Source organism: Thamnophis elegans, chromosome 1 (genome assembly GCF_009769535.1).
Source record: "Thamnophis elegans isolate rThaEle1 chromosome 1, rThaEle1.pri, whole genome shotgun sequence".
NCBI classification, from domain to species: domain Eukaryota; kingdom Metazoa; phylum Chordata; class Lepidosauria; order Squamata; family Colubridae; genus Thamnophis; species Thamnophis elegans.
In genome coordinates, this window is record NC_045541.1 from 66,262,176 (window position 1) to 66,282,087 (window position 19,912).

A 19,912-nucleotide genomic window follows, 5' to 3' on the forward strand; every position below is an offset into this window, starting at 1 on the left:
TCTCCCCCTTTCCTCTCTTCTCAAACAAATTCTCTCTGAAATTGAGAGAGAGTTTGTTTGAGTGAAGTAAAGAAACAAACACACACACAAATTACTTACAATAAAAAATTATTTACAAATTACAATAATTTTGAATTCCTCCCTCCAACCAACATACCTTTTCCAGCTGTGTCACAGGATTTCAACTCTTCTGTCTGCCATGATGAAAATGTAAAAAGAAAAAGGCAAGAGCTGCTGAAGCCAGGCTGGATTAGCTGCTGCCAGAGTCCCCAATGGATGACTCTGCTTAACTGTTTAAAAAAAGCCTCTAAAAAAGTGCCCTCTACAGGAGGAGGCGAGAGAACCAAGTGCCTCTTCTACATAAGGAATTTTTCAGCTTTTAACCCTTGCTTAACTCTGCTCAAGTGATCATAAAGATAGACTAAATGAGGCACGTGGTTCTCTCGCCTCCTCCTGCATAGGGCACTTTTTTTAGAGGCTTTTTTTTAAACAGTTAAGCACTAAACAGAGTCATCCACTGTGACTCTGGCAGCAGCTACCTCAGCCTTTTTCCTTTTATTTTATTTTTTCTTTTCATGATGACAGTGGTGAGGCCCTGCCTCCCCTGACTGCACTTGCCTGATATGAGCCATTTGTCAAGCATCTGAAATTTGATCGTGACTACGTGGTGTGGCAGTCATAATTTTGAGGATGAGTTGTAAGTAACTTTTTTTGGTTCCGTCATGTGAATTGATCATTAAATGAATGGTTGTTAAGTAAGGATTCCCTATATGCTTTTTTGTGCTAAAATGAAGGTAAGTTAAACCAACTGAGTCCTCTGTGTCTGAGCCTTAGAAGACTAGCAGGCTCTTAGGCAGGATCACAGATTGTTTCAGACAAAACTTCCTAGCCATTCATATTGCTTAGTGATAATTTTATCTTAAAACTGTATTGATCTCAGTTCCTGGAAGGTTGGAGAAAGTGGAATCGCTAATGAGAGAAATGGGTTTATTTTTTTAACTTAAAAGGAGGCCCTTTAGGACCTGACCTTTTGCTTAAAACCATTAGGCACACATTTGTTTTTGTTCTTACATTTTGCACTTGGTGCTTAAGAGAAATGTTTCTGGCAGCAAATCAAAATCTGTGAAGATACTTGGCTTACTTTTCCTCTCTTGGTATTCCAGAGTGTGTGAAGACTCCTGAAATCTCTTGGTTCAACATTAAAAGGGACTGATTCAAGAATTAAGGCTTGCAGCTATTCACTGTATTCCATGTCGGAAACATGGCTTATGGTGTTCAAATTGTATTATACTATATACTCTCAAGGTGATGGTGGCAGATTTACTGAATTTACTGATTTTAATGGAGAACAATTGACCCAGCCTGCGAAAGCTGGACTTGCTCTTTATGACAATGGTCCCCAACCTTTGTGGCCCAGTGGGGGAGGAATAGAGGAACTGGGCATGTGAGCTGTGGACCAGCACACATGTACATGTGCTACTCCACTTACATGAACAGCGGGTTTATGCGCATGCATGTGTGTGCTGGGGAACCATTCGCATGAGTGGATATGCACATGTACATGAGAGACCGCCTACTGCCAATTACCTCCACTAGACCGATAAGATCGCATAGATTAGGCCTCCTCCGAATTCCATCAGCCAGCCAGTGTAGACTGGCAACTACCCGGAGGAGAGCCTTCTCGGTGGCTGCTCCGACCCTCTGGAACGAACTCCCCGTGGAGATCCGGACCCTCACCACCCTCCAGACCTTCCGCGCCGCACTTAAAATCTGGCTATCCCGACTGGCCTGGGGTTAAAGACTCTAACCCCTACTCGAATTGTATGACTGTTGAGTTCTTAAATGGTGTAGTGCTTTTATGTTTTGTGTTGTAAATTGTTTGTCCTTCCCTCCCCCCTTTTGAACTGTGAGCCGCCCTGAGTCCCCCCAGGGAAAAGGGCGGCATACAAATAAAGTGAAACTAAACTAAACTAAACTAAACTACATGTATGCAATGGCCTGCCTCTCGCACAGCCCAGTCCCAAATAGGCCATGACCCAGTAGTGGGCCATGGTCTGGGGTTTGGGGGGGGGGGCTGCTTTATGGCATATAAATATAGAATATTATTTACAGGATAAGAACATTCTTCCATATTTGGAAATATTCTATTTGATTTTGTTCTTCTCAGGCACAAAAATCAGGGCCAAACATTTAAGTTCCAATTAAACTTATTCGCTGCTCAGACCTTTGCACAGGAACCTGTCAACCAGCAGCACTATTTTGGTGCTAGATCTGCACAGTCATATTATCACAATTCATGCACTTTGCAACCTGTATGGTTTCCGAAGTGGGGCGTGGGAGGAGTCAGACATGGGTATTAACACAGCCCTTTTGCCCTGGAGACTGAGGTAAATCTTGAGGCCACACCTCCATTCCTCCACTGACCTCCCAGATTAACCTCAGTCTCTGGCCCAGAAGGAGTGTTTTACCTGACTCTCCCTCACTTCGTAGACTTCTAGGTTTTTCCCAGTTTTTTCTCTAAGCCTTTAGGATTTTTCCATTTTTTTTGCTTTACCTTCGGATCTACTCTCTCCACCCGTGCTCAGCGCTGCTGGCAGGCAAGCCTCGCCATGGTTCAGCGTGATTCCCAAGCGGCCGGACAGCCGCGTAAGAGGGAAAGAAAGCTGCTGCGCCACGACGCCCGCTGGGACAGCTGCGGCCCTCCAGGAGACCTTCGCAAGGCGCCAGCGATCGAGGAATCAGCCAGGGCCTTCCTCCAACATTCCTGAGCCTCGGAGGAGATTGGGTTGCAGATCGGCAGCCATTTTGGATTCCCCACCACCTTAGAGCACGTGGGAGAGTGTGTGACCCTGCTATGGAGGCTGAGAGTGCTCAGAAGACACCACAGTAGCTGGAAGAGGCTACAGGAAGAGGCCTCAACTCTGCCGGCAATCCGGTGAGGGCCCAGAAGCAGTGGTGAGCCGGCAATCGAGCCCCGGAGTGGCAGCAATCGTTGGGAAAGCATGGTGCCTAGAAGATCAAGGCACACAGAGAGAAGAGGCCGGCAGGGAGAGAGGAGGTAGTACAGTAACCATGAGTACTATGGCGGAGGAGGTGAGGAGCGGGAGTGCTAGGCCTAGGTCCCCAGGGGATTTGGATCCAGGCGAGGGGACCTCCAGGGGGGTTCCCCCAGTTTCCAGAGGGAGGTCCCCCGCCAAGAAGGGCACCCCCAGACCCTATAGGAAGGGAACCTCTGGGGAGGAGGTTCAAGTCACCAGGGCCTCTGCAAGGACGTTCAGGGCCACCATCAGCCCTTCCCCTTCCAGATCTCGCTCCCCCCACAGGCTTCCTGTTCTGGAAGAGACCAGGGGGACATCCCCAGGTTCTCCAAGGGGCTCAGGCAGAGGGCACAGCTCTCTATTGCCCCCCCACCTTTCGCCGGCCCATCCATCTGAGGCTAGGGGAGACTCCTTTGGGCGCAGGGCACCCAGCCCTGCCAGACACTGACTGGCACTGCAATCCCCTGAACTTAGGGAATTTATGCAACCCCCAGAGCTGCACCCCTCTCTGCCAGAGGTTCCTGAAAGCTTCCAGAAGGTGCTAGTCAGGGCCATAGGCCAAGGGATTGCTTCAGGGATGAAATATCAGTCCCAGGGTTCCAGGAGTAGGTCTTCCCAGCACTAGTCCAGGGGTCACCTGGATTGATCCAGGGCCTCTGCTACCAGAGGGCCCAGGTCTCCCTCCCCCTCCACTGCCAGTGAGGCTTCGGATTTGGAGGAAGGGGAGTTGAAGGAGGTGGGGTTTTCTGAAGCTGAGGACGCCCAGGCCCCTGAGGCCCCCAACATCACCGGGCTCTTTCTCCCCTCCTTGTTTAGCTCCTTACTTCGTAAGGCCAGGGCCACAGCAGACCTGGACACCCCTCCAGAACCCAGTCCTGCCACTGCCATGCCAGGCACTAGTGGGGGTAACAAGAAAGGGCCCTTCCATAGACCCCCGGTGGAGAAAGAGGAGATTCTCACTCCAGAGATGTTCCTAGAAGTGCTTAAATCCCAGTGGGTTAAGCCAGGGTCTTTTCCAAGTCCGGGGAGCAATGAGCGTAGATTCTATAATCTCAATTCTACCTTTGCCCAAGCTCTGCAGGTTCCTTCGTTGGACACCCCAGTCGCCACCCTGGCCTCAGCTTTGACTGTGGTGACTGGAGACATCGCCAACTGTCTTAAGGCAGAAGACAAGAAGGCGGAAATGATTTTGCGTAAGTCATTCCAGGCAATAACCTCGGCTATTAGGGCGGCCGCTTCTGCATCCTTTTTTAATAGGTCAGCAGTGCTGTGGCTGGAACAGCTGAGAGACAGGACCCCGGCTACAGAGGTACGTCTCCTGCAGGTCATCTCCAAGGTGCTGGAAGCCATGCAGTTTTCGGCAGACGCCACGCTGGATGCAGTTAAGTATGCTTCTCGAGCTTTGTCCTCCTCTGTAGCGTCCAGGCGCCTGCTGGGGCTGTGCCACTAGCAGGCAGAGTCTCGGGCTGAATGGCACCTGGCAGGAGCTGACTACGCCAGGGACAAGCTTTTCGGTGCCTCGCTGGATCCTATCTTGGTGGAGGACAAGAATAAGCAGAAGGTCTTCCTGACTATGACCAGATGGTCAGATCACCAACAGGCTCCTTACCCCAGGAGAACATCTTACCACCCGCCTGACACCGACACCCAGAATCAGAGGTACCCGCTTCCCAGGTTTCATAGACAAAGGGATAGGTAGTTCCCAAGAGACAGGTTTAGAGGCCAGCAGCAAAGCAAGCGGCCCTTTCAAGGAGGGGGCAGCCATCCGCAGGTTCAAATTATCCGATCGCGGATCACCCCCATCGGTGGTCGCCTCTCCCTATTTGCGGATGCCTGGGAGCACGTCACTTCGGACGAATGGGTCCTCCAGACGGTTAAACTCAGGCTCCGGCTGGAGTTCCAATCGCAGTCCCGAATAGATTCTGTACCTTCGCCTCCTCTACAAATCCGGCCAAACGGGCCCTTAAGGCTAAGGCCATCAAACACCTGTTAGATATCAGGGCTGTAGAGAAGGTCCCAGAGGGGGAGAAGGGTTCTGGATTCTATTCGAACCTATTCCTGATCCCCAAGAGTTCAGGGGGCTGGAGAGCCATTCTGGATCTTAAGCTTCTCAACTCCAGGGTGGTCTACCGTAGGTTCAAAATGGCATCTCTGAGATCCATCTTAGATCCGACAGGGCAATTTCTTGGCTTCCATCGACCTTACGGAGGCCTATCTTCACATCAGAATCGCTCCTGAACATCACAGGTTCCTTAGGTTTTCCCATGAGGGCAGTCATTTTCAATATAGAGCCTTCCCCTTTGGGCTGATCTCAGTCCCCAGGACCTTTACCAAGGTGCTGGCCGCGGCTGCGGGTCACCTCCATGCCTTCCCAGTCCAACTCCATTGCTACCTGGATGACATCCTTGTCCTAGCCAGGTCCCCAGACACTGCCAGGCAGGACCTGGGGCTCACCATCGACACTCTCAGGTTCCTGGGCTTCTCGATCAACCTCGAGAAGAGCCACCTAGCCCCATCTACCAGGCTCCAGCACCTCCAGCACCTAGGGTCCATTATAGATTCGGTGGCTGGGGAGGTCTTCCTTTCCCAGGAACGAAGGAACAGCATTGTATAGCTGGTTCATGAGGTACGCAAATTACATTCTGTCCCTGTAGTTCTTCTTTCCAGGCTCTTTGGGAAATTCATTTCTTGTATAGGAATTGTGCCTTGGGCTCGTCTACATGCCAGGGAACTCCAGTGGTTCCTGCTCCCTTACCAGAGAACTGGGACGAGCAACACCAGCTTCAAGGTTCGAGTGTCACCCCAGGTGCTACTCTCGCTTCGTTGGTGGCTGACCTCAGCATTAGACAGGTGATCACTCTTCAAGGAAACAGCGAGGAAGGTACTCACGACGGATGCCAGCCTGTTCAGTTGGGGAGCACACCTGGAAGCCCAGATAGCTCAGGGCCGCTGGACTCCAACAGACCTGTGCAACAACATAAACTGGTTGGAACTCAGGGCCATCTATCTGGCGCTATGTCATTTCAAGACCACTGTAACGGGTCACCATGGCCTGGTCCTGACGGAAAACGTGGCAGCCAAGGCCCACGTGAACAGACAAGGGGGCACTCATTCCAAGCCCCTTCGCGATGAGGCCCTCTGGTTGGGGAACTGGGCAGAGAGGCATCTCCAGTCCATCAGAGCAGAACATATCTCCGGGACAGAGAACCAGCAAGCGGATTGGCTCAGCAGGGAGACAGTCAACAAATGAGAGTGGCAGTTCCATCCCAGCGTCTTCCTACAGATCTGCGAGAGGTTCAGGCGCCCGACGATGGATCTCTTTGCAACCCCAGCGAACACCCAGCTGCTAGCTTTGTATCGAGGTTCCGTCCAGGGGAGCCATGGACACGGATGCCCTTCGCTGCAGATGGCCACCAGGTCTTCTCTACGCCTTTCCTCCCCTTCCCCTCATCCCCGGGTTTCTCAGGAAGTTAGTGTCAGAGGGAGCAGAGATGATACTAGTGGCTCCCTTCTGGCCATGTCGCCCCTGGCTAGCAGACCTGGTGGAGCTGTGCTCAGCTCTTCACTGGAGGATTCCCTGAGGGTGTCCCTGCACCAGGAGTCTCTGGAGCATCCGGACCCGGAGTGGCTCCATCTGACCGTCTGGCGATTGAGTGGGAACAGCTAAGAGGGGCCCATTTCTCTGCGAAGGTCATGAAGACTATCGAGGCATCCAGGAGGCAATCCACCAATCGCATCTATAATGCCTCCTGGGTTGCTTTCGCGGACTGATGCCAGGCAAGGGACATTGTTCCAGCTTCGGTCCCCGTACCCCAGGTTCGGGACTTCCTACAGGAAGGTCTGGAGAAAGGTCTGGCCCCCCAGCACCCTTAGGAGACAAGTCTCTGCCCTCTCCAAAGTCCTGGGGGGTGGGGTGGATTCACCACCTTTGTCTCACCATCTGGTCCTAAAGCGCTTCCTTAAGGGAGCAGCGAATTTGAAACCCCCGGTGGTCCATCGATTCCCGACCTGGGACCTGCCCACGTTCCTCCAGGCATTGACGGAGGCACCTTTCGAACCCTTGAGGAAAGTTTCCCTACAATTTCTGACCCTTAAGGTCATCTTCCTGGTTGCCATCACCTCAGCCAGGAGAGTATCTGAGCTTAACGCTTTTTCCAGCAGAGCGGATCTCTGCTCCTTTATGGAGAACCGGGTCGTTCTCAGGCTGGACCCTGCATTCATGCCCAAGGTCAATTCTCCCTTCCACAGGGCATTAGAGAGAGTTCTGCCGAACTTCTGTCCGCAGCCTTCCAGGGATAGGGAAAGATCATGGCACCGGCTGGACGTTAGAAGAGCCCTGTGCATCTATCTGAAGCGCATGGCGCCCTTTAGGCATTCAGAGGCGCTCTTCGTTTCCTTTCAGGCATCTACCTGGGGAACCAAGGTTTCCCCGGCCACCATTAGCAGATGGATTAGAGCGGCCATCTCAACGGCCTACGAGGCACGGGGACTTCAGGTCCCAGAGGGCATCACAGTGCACTCCACCAGAAGTGCGGCCACCTCAGCGGCCTGGGCCACCCAGGCTCCCATAGAGGAGATTTGCAGGGCTGCTGCCTGGTCCTCTCCCTCGCCTTTCATCAGGCATTACCAGCTAGACACTTGCGTCTCCACGGAAGCGGCCTTTGGGAGGAGGGTTCTTCAGGGAGTCTTAGACTCTCGAGAGGCTCAGGCCCATTGATCCCTCCCAAGGACATCTAGCTTTGGTATGTCCCATGTGTGACTCCTCCCACACCCCACTTTGGAAACTGTCAGTTGGTCTTACCTGAACTGCATGTTTCGAAGTTGGCATGGAAGTAGTCACTTCCCCCCCGTTTTTAGGGCGCACCGTGCCAGGGGCCTAAGCTAGTTCAGTGGTCAGGCAGGGCCAGGCAGGAAGGATGTGTGTGTGTGCTTTCTCTTTCCCTTCCTTCCAGGTGCTCTGCTACGAACCATCGGTTAATCTGGGAGGTCAGAAGGAGGAATGGAGGTGTGGCCTCAAGATTTACCTCAGTCTCCAGGGCAAAAGGGCTGTGTTAATAGCCATGTGTGACTACTCCCATGCCAACTTCAAAACATGCAGTTCAGGTAAGACTAACTGACATTTTAACAACTGTTGCAGCATCTGGGCGGGGGGGATGTTCACCTGATCACCGTTTGCAACTTTCCCACCTGGCTTCGGACAAGAAAATGAGGGGGAACTGGTTTTGCATAACGACTACATGATTCACTGCTGAACGAAGAACTTCAGCAAAGAACTGCAGTTAAGTGAATCATGGCAAAAGAAAAGGTCGTAGAATTGGGCACACGCTGTTTAACCATCTTGCTTAGTAATGGAAATTCTGTTTCAATTGTGCTTGCAAAAGAACTTTGTCCAAGAATACTTTGAACGTAGTTCCTGTTTGTCAACTGACATGCCCTAAGTGGGGGGGGGGGGGAGTATCAGAATAGGGCTCTTTCTACTTGTGTAGCAATTTGTAAGCCACGAGCAAGTAGACGGCAATATAAATTTTCCAAACAACATTGTCATCATCTTGTGGTGTCCCTTGTTTACCTGCCTGCTTGGGGAGTGCTCGGTGTATTCAAATATTTTACATGTATGTCTTTGCATACTGATTGGATAGAATGCCGCCAGCAGATTGTGCTACAGCACCCACAGGTGAGATGGTAAGAGGACAATAACTGCCGATGTTACATCCACTTGTAGATTTATTATACCTGCAAGCTTTTCTCAAATCCAAATTTTGGATGGGGGCAGTTTCTTGGATCTGTGACAATTCGCCATGGCCAACTCGCCATACTTCTCCATCCAAGGAAGCTCCAGACTCAGTTAAAAATGGATCCTCTGTAAAATAATGTTTTGATTAAATGGTGAAGACTTATGAATGCTTACATGAGCGTGTGTGCCTCTGCCTGTCTGTATTGCAAACCGTTTATCTTTTATATAGATGATGATATTGGTATAGACCAGGATTTCCTCAACTGTGAAGATACATCCCTTGGGGAGGTGGGGACAGAGTGAAAGAGAGGTGTGACGAATCTTTTAGTTAACATTGTTACCGTAAAATCCACCTTTCTCCAAGTTTCGTTGTATTCTTTTCATTGTTCATTTGTCTTCAGGTTCGTATTTGTATTTTGATTTGTAGGGGAGGTACATGAAAATTGTACTGTTGTAAAGGAAGGAAGGTGTGATTGCAAAAAGTTTAGACTGTGTTCCAAAAAGTATAATACGCTTAAAAAGAGATGTGAATGGAAATAGCAGAAGTAATCCAAGTGTAGATTTTCCTTTAAGATTAACCCATAGAAAGATAGGTTTTGAAGATATAAAGCTATTTCTTCAGCATTCCCAGAACCTGTCAAATTAAGAGTTTAGGAAAGATGCAGTATTAATCCTATAAATCTAGTTATCTACAACAATCTTTGAATTATGTGAAGCTTCTGGCCCTTACAGATCACTGGCCTCCAACAATTTGGGCACCAGGGACCAGTTCCATGGAGAGCAGTTTTCCCGTGGCCCGGAGGGGACATGGTTTCACGTGCTGTCTGTATCCCACAGATGGGCCTTCGCTTGTTTGTCAGGAATGAAATTGAGTTGCTTGTATTCTAGCAACAATACATTTCTTTCTTCTGTGGAAGGTGGCTTCAATTCTCAGCTAGATTTTATAGTATGATGCTCTCCAGGTGTGCTATTGAAGAAGATTAGAAATTATAGAGATGTAGGATGCCCATAGAGAAAACACAAAATGTTGGCTGTGTATACTGCAAGTTCAATCTATCTTTGTACTGGGAAAAATCCTAAATTCTTTTACTCCAAAAGTAGCTGGTATTATTGGAAGAAGTAAGCTAGTTAATGGCTGGATTTTTTATTTATATCAACAGTTTGGCCATGGTCTGCCATATGTATTTCTTGATGGTTTGCCACAATTTAACAATAATGCTTTGAGCAAAGTATTAGTACAGTGCGATGGAAGGGAACTTGGCCCTCATATTGCTAATGAATTTTTAAGCCTCAAAAATACCTCTTACGAGTTCTTGTAAATTTTTTCTTTTTACTAACTGGCCAATTAGTGCTTTTTGATGATAAATTTGTTTAAAGAAGAATTGTTATATATCATTATGGGAAATGTTATAGATCATTATGTTTTTAAGGTGGAAATCTAACCATGAATTTACTTGTTATCTTTGAATTTTCATGCTTGCCCTTCCTCAAAATCTAGAAAATAAAATTCAGTTTCACCAATAATATGTGAAATAGGTACTTTCAAACATTTATTTATAAGTAATTCTGAGTTACATTATACAGATAGTCTTTGCTACTCAAAATTGTTTGCAAAGAGGTTATTGTTAAATTTTGTGGGATTTAAATGGTAATTTGTATTAAATAAAATTTTATTATTGATGTTTATTGATTATGTGCCATCATTTTGATGTCAACTCTTAGCAATTACATAAATAGATTTTGTAATATAAATATATTTTATTATATAATTTACAATAGCCTATCACTATCTAAAATCTGTCATGTTCTGGAACATGAGAGCTCGACACATAGTAAAATATAATTTTTACAGATGTATTATAAATGTGCCAGGAAGCACATTCAAGAAGAGATACAAATTAGAGAATTTCAGTGGAATTTGGTTTCCTTTCCTTAGTTTTCCGGAATTGAATTTTTACTTGGAATCTTAAGAAAAATGCTTCCTATTTCATTTTTCTACTTAAATATTTGCTAATCTTCAGATAAATTGAATAAAATAATATTTGAAAAGCCAGATGCCCTACAGGAGCCTTGCAATTAATATATTAGTATAACCTAAACTTTTCCTTAAAAACAATTTCTCCAACATTTGCACTATAGTTATTTTCTTTTCTAAATGAATAGAAAAGCTATGGTTCAGTGGTAAACAAAAGATTCATTATTCAGGGAATTCATAACATTGATCCGACTTCTCAATATTCATTATTTCATCCTTATTGGAGATTCTTTTATCATATGATTTTGGTGTTACCTTTTCTGGAATGCATTAAAAATACCAATGAAGTGAATTGTGTTACATTCATGGCACAGTAAGACTGAAACTTGGTTTCAGGAGTAAGTTTAATTGAATTTAGTGGGACTTCTAAATATGCTTGTAATGTATAATGCTATCCCATTAAATTAGCTTGAAATGATGATTTCCTCCCATTTTTAAACACAGATTAACATGGCCTTTTTGTGGAAAAATTAAGAGAATAAAAAATGAAGATATTACTTGATGGGTAACGAAAGAGAATACCTTGCAGATTTTGAGTCCCAGAACTATCTCAAAGTGTGACCTGCTTCTATTTCTTAAAATACATTCACCTGAAGACACTGATAAAAATTAGTTTGTATCCTTATTATTCAACCATAGTGTTATTGACAAAAGTGGGGGAAACTAGAAGGTAAATTTTGATGTGCTTGGCTAGATTGCTCATATCAGTAATGGTGGAGCATATTGTTTGATTGGATCGAACAACAGTCTCCTGCAAAAGCTAGGTTTTTCCTTTACTTTCAATACAACCTCTGATTAATTATTTAGGAAGGAGAGAAAAAGAAGAGTCCCTTGTAATGAATTTTAATCAGGAGAGGCTGTCTTTCAAACCATCCTCTTTGCAATTAACTTTGCAGATACTCTGAGATCAAAGATATTGTTTAAGTATGTAATATGTATTTACAAGGCATTGCTGGATATACTCCATTGAATTTAATAGGAATTCTGTGGTTGTTGCTATCCTTGTGCTGCTCCCTCTTCTTCCCATTTTCCAATTAAAACTCTTCATCCTTGTGTTATTTTTATTGGGTTTTTTAAATGCAAGTTCCTTACATTTCAGAGATTTGGTGGTAGGTAAATTTGTAAAATAAATAAATAAACCATAGACTTGGCTTCATTATTTTGAAAGAGAATTTCTTATTAGAGTTTGTTTGATCACACTAGAAAGTCTGCTAGTCTCTTGGATATTCAGGGTTTTTGCTTAATGGTTTGTAATTCTAGGATTTGGGCAGAATTTTACAGTACTGTAAATCCAGGCCTTCTCTTTCTGTAATTCCAGGAGCTGAACTTGAGGGGATTTTGACAACAGCCTAAGAACAATCTACAGGTAATCCCTTACCTACAACCATTAGTGACTGTTCATAGTTGCAACAGTACTAAAAATAGTGACTCTGTAAGTCACTGTTTCTGTAGTGACGTACAGCACATGATTGTTGCAGCATCCTCGTGGTCACTTGATCAAAATTTGGGCATTTGGCAACCTAGTATGTATTTATGATAGTTGGGGGTAACATAATTGCTGTTTGCGATGTTCTTGGCCAGCTTCTGACAAGGAAAGCCAATGGAGAAGCTGAATTTGTTTAACAACCATGTGATTCACTTAACAACTGCAGTGATTCTCTTAACAACCATGCAAAAAAGGTTGTAAAATTGGGCGGACTCACTTAATAACTGCCTTGCTTAGCAATGAAAATTCTGGCTCCAATTGGGTCATAAACTGAGCATTACTTGTAGTTGATTGAGCCAGTTGAGTCTGACATGTAGCAGCTTATTATAAGATTAACCCCACACAAAAACTTTGGAGGAATGCCTCCATCAGTAGGTTAAACCCTCCTATTATTCCTTGCAACCCTTACGCTGCAAAAGGGTAAGAATATTAAGTGACTATCATTAAGTCCTTAAAAGAAATGCCATCTGAGACAGTGGTGAAATTTTAAAAAAATTACTACCCGTTCTGTGGGCATGGCTTGGTGGGTGTGGCAGGGAAAGGATATTGCAAAATCCCCATTCCCTCCCCACTCCTGGGTGAAGGATATTGCAAAATCCCCATTCCCTCCCCACTCCTGGGGGAAGGATATTGCAAAATCCCCATTCCCTCCCCACTCCTGGGTGAAGGATATTGCAAAATCCCCATTCCCTCCCCACTCCTGGGGGAAGGATATTGCAAAATCCCCATTCCCTCCCCACTCCTTGGGGAAGGATATTGCAAAATCTCCATTCCCACCCCACTCTGGGGCCAGCCAGAGGTGGTATTTGCCGGTTCTCCAAACTACTCAAAATTTCCGCTACCGGTTCTCCAGAACATGTCAGAACCTGCTGAATTTCACCCCGATCCTAGAGTAATTTAAGGAACCAAGAAGAAATTGGGGTATCTGAAGGCAAGCATAAGAAGTAGAGGTGTGGATTTCCCCCCCCAAAAAAAGTTTTCCAGAATGGGTGTTATAAATGCCAACTTCATTTAAAAAAAACCAGAGCAGAAAGTTCTTCAACTCATTTATTTGACTTGTGAAATCAACAGTACCCAGCAAATGAGAGAACCAAGGAATCAATACTTTTACACTTTTCAAGCCTCCTCCTTGAAGCTTTTAGAGGAGACTGTCATTCAGTAGAAGTCTGATGTTGCCTCTGCCAGGATGAAGCACCTCAAACACTCAGAAAAAAAGAGGGAGAGAGAGAGAAAATTAAGCATGCCTGTTTCTTTGAGTGGTTCTATCAGGAGAAGAGAAACGTCTGATTACAAGGCAAGGAATCCCTAGTCATTTTTCTGACTTATGTAAAGGCTACTTAAATAATGTTGGGGGGGGTTCTGCTTTTTTTCTTATTTGGCAAGCTTCAAGAGGCGCTGGATCTCGGGCTCAATGCTGCTAGTGACAAACTTGGAGCTGTAGCGCTTGAAAGGTTCTCCTTCAGGTCCCACCAGGAACTTCTCAAAGTTCCAGGAGATGTCGTAGCGATGCACGGGGCTCCACAGGATGAACTTTGGCTCCAACATGAAGCAGGATGGATCGTCATCTGGGTAAGGGAGTTTATCCTTCAGGTAGGCAAATACAGGGTGGGTGTTGTTGCCATTCACTTCACACTTCTGACAAAGAGTAAAGTTGGGTTCAAACCCAGACCCGGGCCTCACATATTTCAAGCTAGGAAGGATCTCTTCATTTGTGCAGTTTTCCTGTTTGGGGGAGAAGTAGAAAGCAGTATGAGAACTATCCTTGCATAGATGACAAAGTTGGCCTCTCCCTTGTTGTCTTGAGGGCATCCATGTAGAGTTAGGTGCATTTTGTATTGATTCTACCCTCAAATACACATTTCCTTGGTCCTTCACTTCCCCACAATGATTTGCTCAAGAATCGCGACCAAACAGTTGTAAAATCAGGTGTGACTCACTGAACAACCACCTTGCTTAGCAACAGGAATTATTGACCCAACTGTGATCCTAAACCAAGGACTACCTGTATATGATAAAGTTAATAGGCATGAACTATGGAGTATTTTGCATACATAATGCAGTTGAGTTTATGTTGTTGAATGCAACAAGAGCAGCATATGTCAGAGTATGAATGTTCATAGACTGAAATAGACATGGCAACAGGGCAGCCAATGGGGACTGTTTGGAAATTGGCCATAAGAAACAGTTTGGAATCTGTGCGTGGCTTAGACTTGAACTGTATATAAGAGTTGGTTAGGCCTCTGTACAACATGCAGCTTCTACACAATATATACTGTAGGCCTCCGTTATCTCTATCTACTCTGTAATGACTTGCTTCTATGAATATTGCTTGTGTTCCTGATTTTATATGCTGACTTCTGCTGTATGGTATTGTATATAAAGAATTTTCTTACGTAATTGAATCCTGTAGAATTTCATTTTGTGTGTTGGTCAGGTGTTCTGCACAAACTTAAGCATATGATGAAAGTAAAGCATGTGCAGGGACGTGCAGTCAGGGGAGGCAGGGCCTCACCACTGTCATCATGAAAAGAAAAAAAAATGTAAAAGGAAAAAGGCTGAGGTAGTTGCTGCCAGACTCACAGTGGATGACTCTGCTTAGTGCTTAACTGTTTAAAAAAGCCTCTAAAAAAAGTGCCCTCTACAGGAGGATGCGGGAGAACCACATCCCTCATTTAGTCTATCTTTATGATCACTCGAGCAGAGTTAAGCAAGGGTTAAAAGCCAAAAAATTCCTTATGTAGATGAGGCATGTAGTTCTCTTGCCTCCTCATGTAGAGGGCACTTTTTTAGAGGCTTTTTTAAACAGTTAATCAGAGTCATCCATTGGGGACTCTGGCAGCAGCTAACCCAGCCTCACCTCAGCAGCTCTTGCCTTTTTTCTTTTACATTTTTACATTTTCATCATGGCAGACAAGAGCAGAGTTGAAATCCTCTGTGAAACAGCTGGAAAAGGTATGTGGGTCGGAGGGAGGGGGAGGAATTCAAAATTAATGTAATTTGTACGTAATTGTATTATTGTAAGTAATTTGTGTGTGTGTGTGTGTGTGTGTGTGTGTGTGTGTTTTATCCGCCTCTGCTGGTGTGCGGGCTGGCACATTTTTTTAATGTTTCGGCAACCCAAAACTGTTAAAGCGAGGAGGCTGACCATTCAGCAGGCATGTTTATAATCATTTTCCGTTTCCTGTCTAAGGGGAACCACTTTAAGTGTGGGATGTCTTCATTAATATAATCTGCCCTTTCTGATGCTGTTTTGTAGGAGAGGGGAGAAAGATGGGTTCTCCCTTGGTGTGGTAGTGCCCTTCCGAAAGCCCTGCTGCTGTGTCCGACATAGAGGCATCCTGCTTCTATGGCGGACACAGTGCCGGGACTTTCCGGCTTTCGGGACGCCTCTAAGGGCGGACACAGCGGTGGGGCTTTGGCGGGGCTTTCGGAAAGCCGTGGTGGGGCTTTGGTGGGGCTTTCCGAAAGCCCCGCCACTGTGTCTGACAGAGGCATCCCGCGGGACGCCTCTATGGTGGACACAGCGCCGGGGCATCTGAACGCCCTGCTGCTGTGTCCAACATAAGACGGCTTTTGCCCTCTTGCCTCACCAGCCATAAACCTCATTGCACGTCACTGATAATGTGTGAGAATAAATGGAATGATTAGAGAATGGTTCAATATTGAACAGACCAGGATATGTGAAAACTCTTGATTCTTTAATGTATTTATGGACAATGGACAGCGTAGTAAGTACGTAAGGAATGCTTGTGACACTGTGGGATATGAATACATAGATCACCCTTGCTTAACAATCCCAATAGGGACAAAATTTCTGTCACTGACCAAAGTAGTCAGGTGAAAAATCACACAATTGCACCATTTAACAAGCAGCAGTTCTGATAGTACAGGTTGCAACCATTAGGCGAGGACTGTACTATCATTAGGGAAGGACCTCATGCCTCCTTTGCCCTACTGCATATGTCTCTGCTTCAACTCTCCCCTCCTCTTCCCCCCATCTCTACCCCTTTGGCCTCCCTGTGCTCAAAGCTGCTGCCTACCCCTTGCACAGTGACAGGGAGGCCTTGTCTGGAATTGAGAAGGGCCAGCACTTGCCTCAGCCAGGTGCATCTCATCAGCAATGGAAGAAAGAAGATAGTGAAGGTCAGCTGGGGGCAGGGGGAGGGGCTGCATGGGGCACCCAAAAGGCAGTGCACCCAAAAGATAGAAATGGGGAGAAGGGGGGGGGATAGATCAGTTAGACGTAGGAATCGAAGTGCCTTTGCAGTCAGAGTTGCGGGTGGGATGCCAAGCACACAAATTTTCCTCATGTAACCATGGGGGCACTGCAATGGCCATACTTTGAGGACCAGCCATAGCTACCATTTGTTCAGCATTATCATAACTTCCAAGTAGTAGATTAACAAATAATAGTTAAGATGGGACGTCCTATGTTTGTGTTTTTGGATGCATTGCTGGTCTGCTGGGACTTTAATGATTTGCAACCAATACTAGATAGATTAACACAAGGAAAATTAATCTGAAAACTGATGCCTCATAGAAAAGATAATTATGCTTGTCAGAGAAAATTGAGTGAACCATCGAAAACTATACAGATAGTCCTTGACTTACAGTGGTTCATTTAGTGACCAAAGGTGCGTCACTGAAAAAAGTGACTTATGACCCTTTTTCACACTTAAATAACCATTGCAGCCTCCCCTGGTCACGTGATCAAAATCCAGATACTTGGTAACTGGTTCATACTTATGACAGTTGCCGTATCCCAGGGTCATGTGATCCCCTTTTGCAACCTTCTGACAAGCAGCATCAGTGGGGCAACCAGTTTCATTTAACTGTGTTACTGCAGTGATTCACTTAACAAATGTGGCAAGAAAGGTTGTAAAATGGGGCAAAGCTCATTTAAATGTTTCACTTAGCAACTTACATTTTGGGCTCAATTGTGGTTGTAAATTGAGGACTACTTGTATTCCTATTCCTGATCTTCAAAGTCTGACAATTGAAACTAAATTCTTGTATAGAATATTGGCTCTATATACTGTATATACACTGTTTATACACAGTGAAAAACTAAAGACAGTAGGTGTATCTGGGTACCTTGATAGATCATATAGTAAAGCTGGGGAAATGGAGAAACTTTAAGATATGCAAATGCTTGTAGAAAAGTACTGGGTAGCTAATGTTTTATTGTGATGAATGTTGAAAGAAGACCATGCTTTTGCCTATTTTATTTTATGGAAATGAGAGTTAGGGATGTCAGAACAATCATGAAAGTTAAATGAAGTGGAATAGGTTGTGTAAGAAGTGCTTGTGTTACAACACAATGGATAAGGTGATGAATGAATGAGGATTGAATACAAAAATGAATGACCAATATGAAAGATTTTAACATGGTTTCCATATAAAGAGAATAAATAAGGGCTAAGTTGCAAAACAAATACAAGAAGGAAACATGAATGGGTTGAGAGAAATGGGAAGGCCAAGAATGTTGTGGTTGGATGGAATTGGTGAGATCCAAAAGAAAAGAAGAGGGGTGAGAAGTTTAAGGGATAAAACATAGCATCAAATTGATGTATGAGTTTGGTGGAAATGAGAATAGCTTCAAGAGCAGAAGGATTTCTTATTGATATAGATTATATTTCCTTTTTTCTCTTATCCCATCAATGATCAAATATCTAGTAACTCTTTATCTTCTCATTATTTAAGTTGGCCATATTTATCCATGTATTCTCTGTCTATCCTTTTCCTTATAACAGCAAATCCCCCACAGTGCAAGATTCCCTGAAGCTCAACTCAGCATGAGAATTGAAATCAACCATATTTCATGGAGACAAAATTGGAAAAGGTTGCCCAAGATCATTTGGTTCAAGAGTGATGTTCAGAGGAGTAAGGTTAACCAAAAATATACATTTTGACCTTAGTTAAATATTGTAATACACATTTTAAATAGCCCTTTCTTTGTTGTTAACAAAACTCTTTCAGAAACAGGGAAATGTTTTTATAAACCCATATTTGTGTAAAAGAACATGCTCTTTTCTAAATAGAATAGAATAACATAGTTGGAAGGGACCTTGGAGGTCTTCTAGTCCAACCCCCTGCTTAGACAGGAAACCCTACACGAATTCAGACAAATGGTTATCCAACATCTTCTTAAAAACTTCCAGTGTCGGAGCATTCATAACTTCTGGAAGCAAGTTGTTCCATTGATTAATTGTTCTAACTGTCAGGAAATTCCTCCTCAGTTCTAAGTTGCTTCTCTCCTTGATTAGTTTCTACCCATTGCTTCTTATTCTACCCTCAGGTGCTTTGGAGAATAGCTTGACCCCTCTTCTTTTTGGCATATTGGAAGATATTGGAACACTGCTATGATAGGGGATGTCTCTCTTAGTCCTTGTTTTCATTAAACTAGACATACCCAGTTCCTGCAACCATTCCTCATATGTTTTAGCTTCCAGTCCCATAATAATCTTTGTTGCTCTTCTCTGCACTCTTTCTAGAGTCTCCACATCTTTTTTACATCATGGCGACCAAAACTGAATGCAGTATTCCAAATGTGGCCTTACCAAGGCCTTATAAAGTGGTATTAACACTTCACATTATCTGGTTTCTATCCCTGTTTATGCAGCAGAAGCATAAGTAGCAGAAGCAGCACAATGTCTGCTTGATTAATGAACTTTACATTGAAATGTGTTCCTGGACTCTTTTTTAAGAATCTTGCAGGGTTGAACAATGTATTGTTCTCTGTCCACCACTTTGAATTTTTCAGATGAGTAACATCCCAGTAAGGGGAAATGAAAAATATGTCAGTTATAGAATACAAGTGTTACCTGATCTTCCTATTGTATTTAGGTCCCACCCATCCCAGCTCCCAAATTAGTGAGTACAGAATAAAAATCCCAATTTCTAAAAATGTAAGGAAGAAAGAATCACCATTTCCCAATGGAACAGAAACTGATTTTGCACTTGCAGAAGAAAGAACCACCTATTGTCACAAAAAGTTGTAAACAGAGATCGAATTAAGGGACTTACCTGGTAGCCAAACTGATTGCAAGGAAAACCCAGTACAACCAGCCGTCGAGGGTATTTGCTCTGCAGCTGATTCATCTGGGTGTAATCCCTCACTGTGGTGGCTCAGAAAGATGCCACGTTCTCTATCAAAACCACTCTTCCCCTGAAATTGTTGAAATCCACTTTCTCCCCTTGGAGATCAGTGGCACTGAGATCATAGAAAGTTTTGGCTATGGGAGTCATTATTGTGTAGAGTAGATTAAAAGGGGAACAAGGCGAGATGCTTGCAGGTATGGTTATCTGCTTCAAGTGCTCTTCTGTGTAGTCATGTGCTGAGTTGCACCAAGGCTCCTTTCTTCATAGGGTAAGGTGGAGCCTCTCCTTGTTACTCATCTAGCTCTTTCCTGATTGGGAACAAAGCAGCAGGTCAGGATGATAGGAGTTCCATTGCAAGCCTGCAATCTAAGCCATTGTGATACTTTGGACAATCCTCAATAATTCATGCTGCTTACAACAAAAACCCTACTTAAGAGATCAATGGAACCCAAGAGATGCAACAACTTTTTTCCCCTTTGAATTTCAGGGTTTTGTAGAGGCTTTGAAGCCATGCCTGG

The 19,912-nt window shown here is 44.7% G+C and overlaps 1 protein-coding gene across 1 annotated transcript; it reads right to left on the reverse strand.

The window, feature by feature from the left end:
- Positions 1–13,664: 13,664 nt before the first annotated feature.
- On the reverse strand, positions 13,665–19,541 carry GPX2 (glutathione peroxidase 2). The gene is made up of 2 exons (XM_032218219.1): positions 19,320–19,541; positions 13,665–14,015 (listed from the first exon to the last, which is right to left on the reverse strand). Exons 1-2 carry the CDS (start codon positions 19,539–19,541, stop codon positions 13,665–13,667), a joined length of 573 nt encoding a protein of 190 aa, XP_032074110.1.
- Between the last annotated feature and the right edge of the window lie 371 nt (positions 19,542–19,912).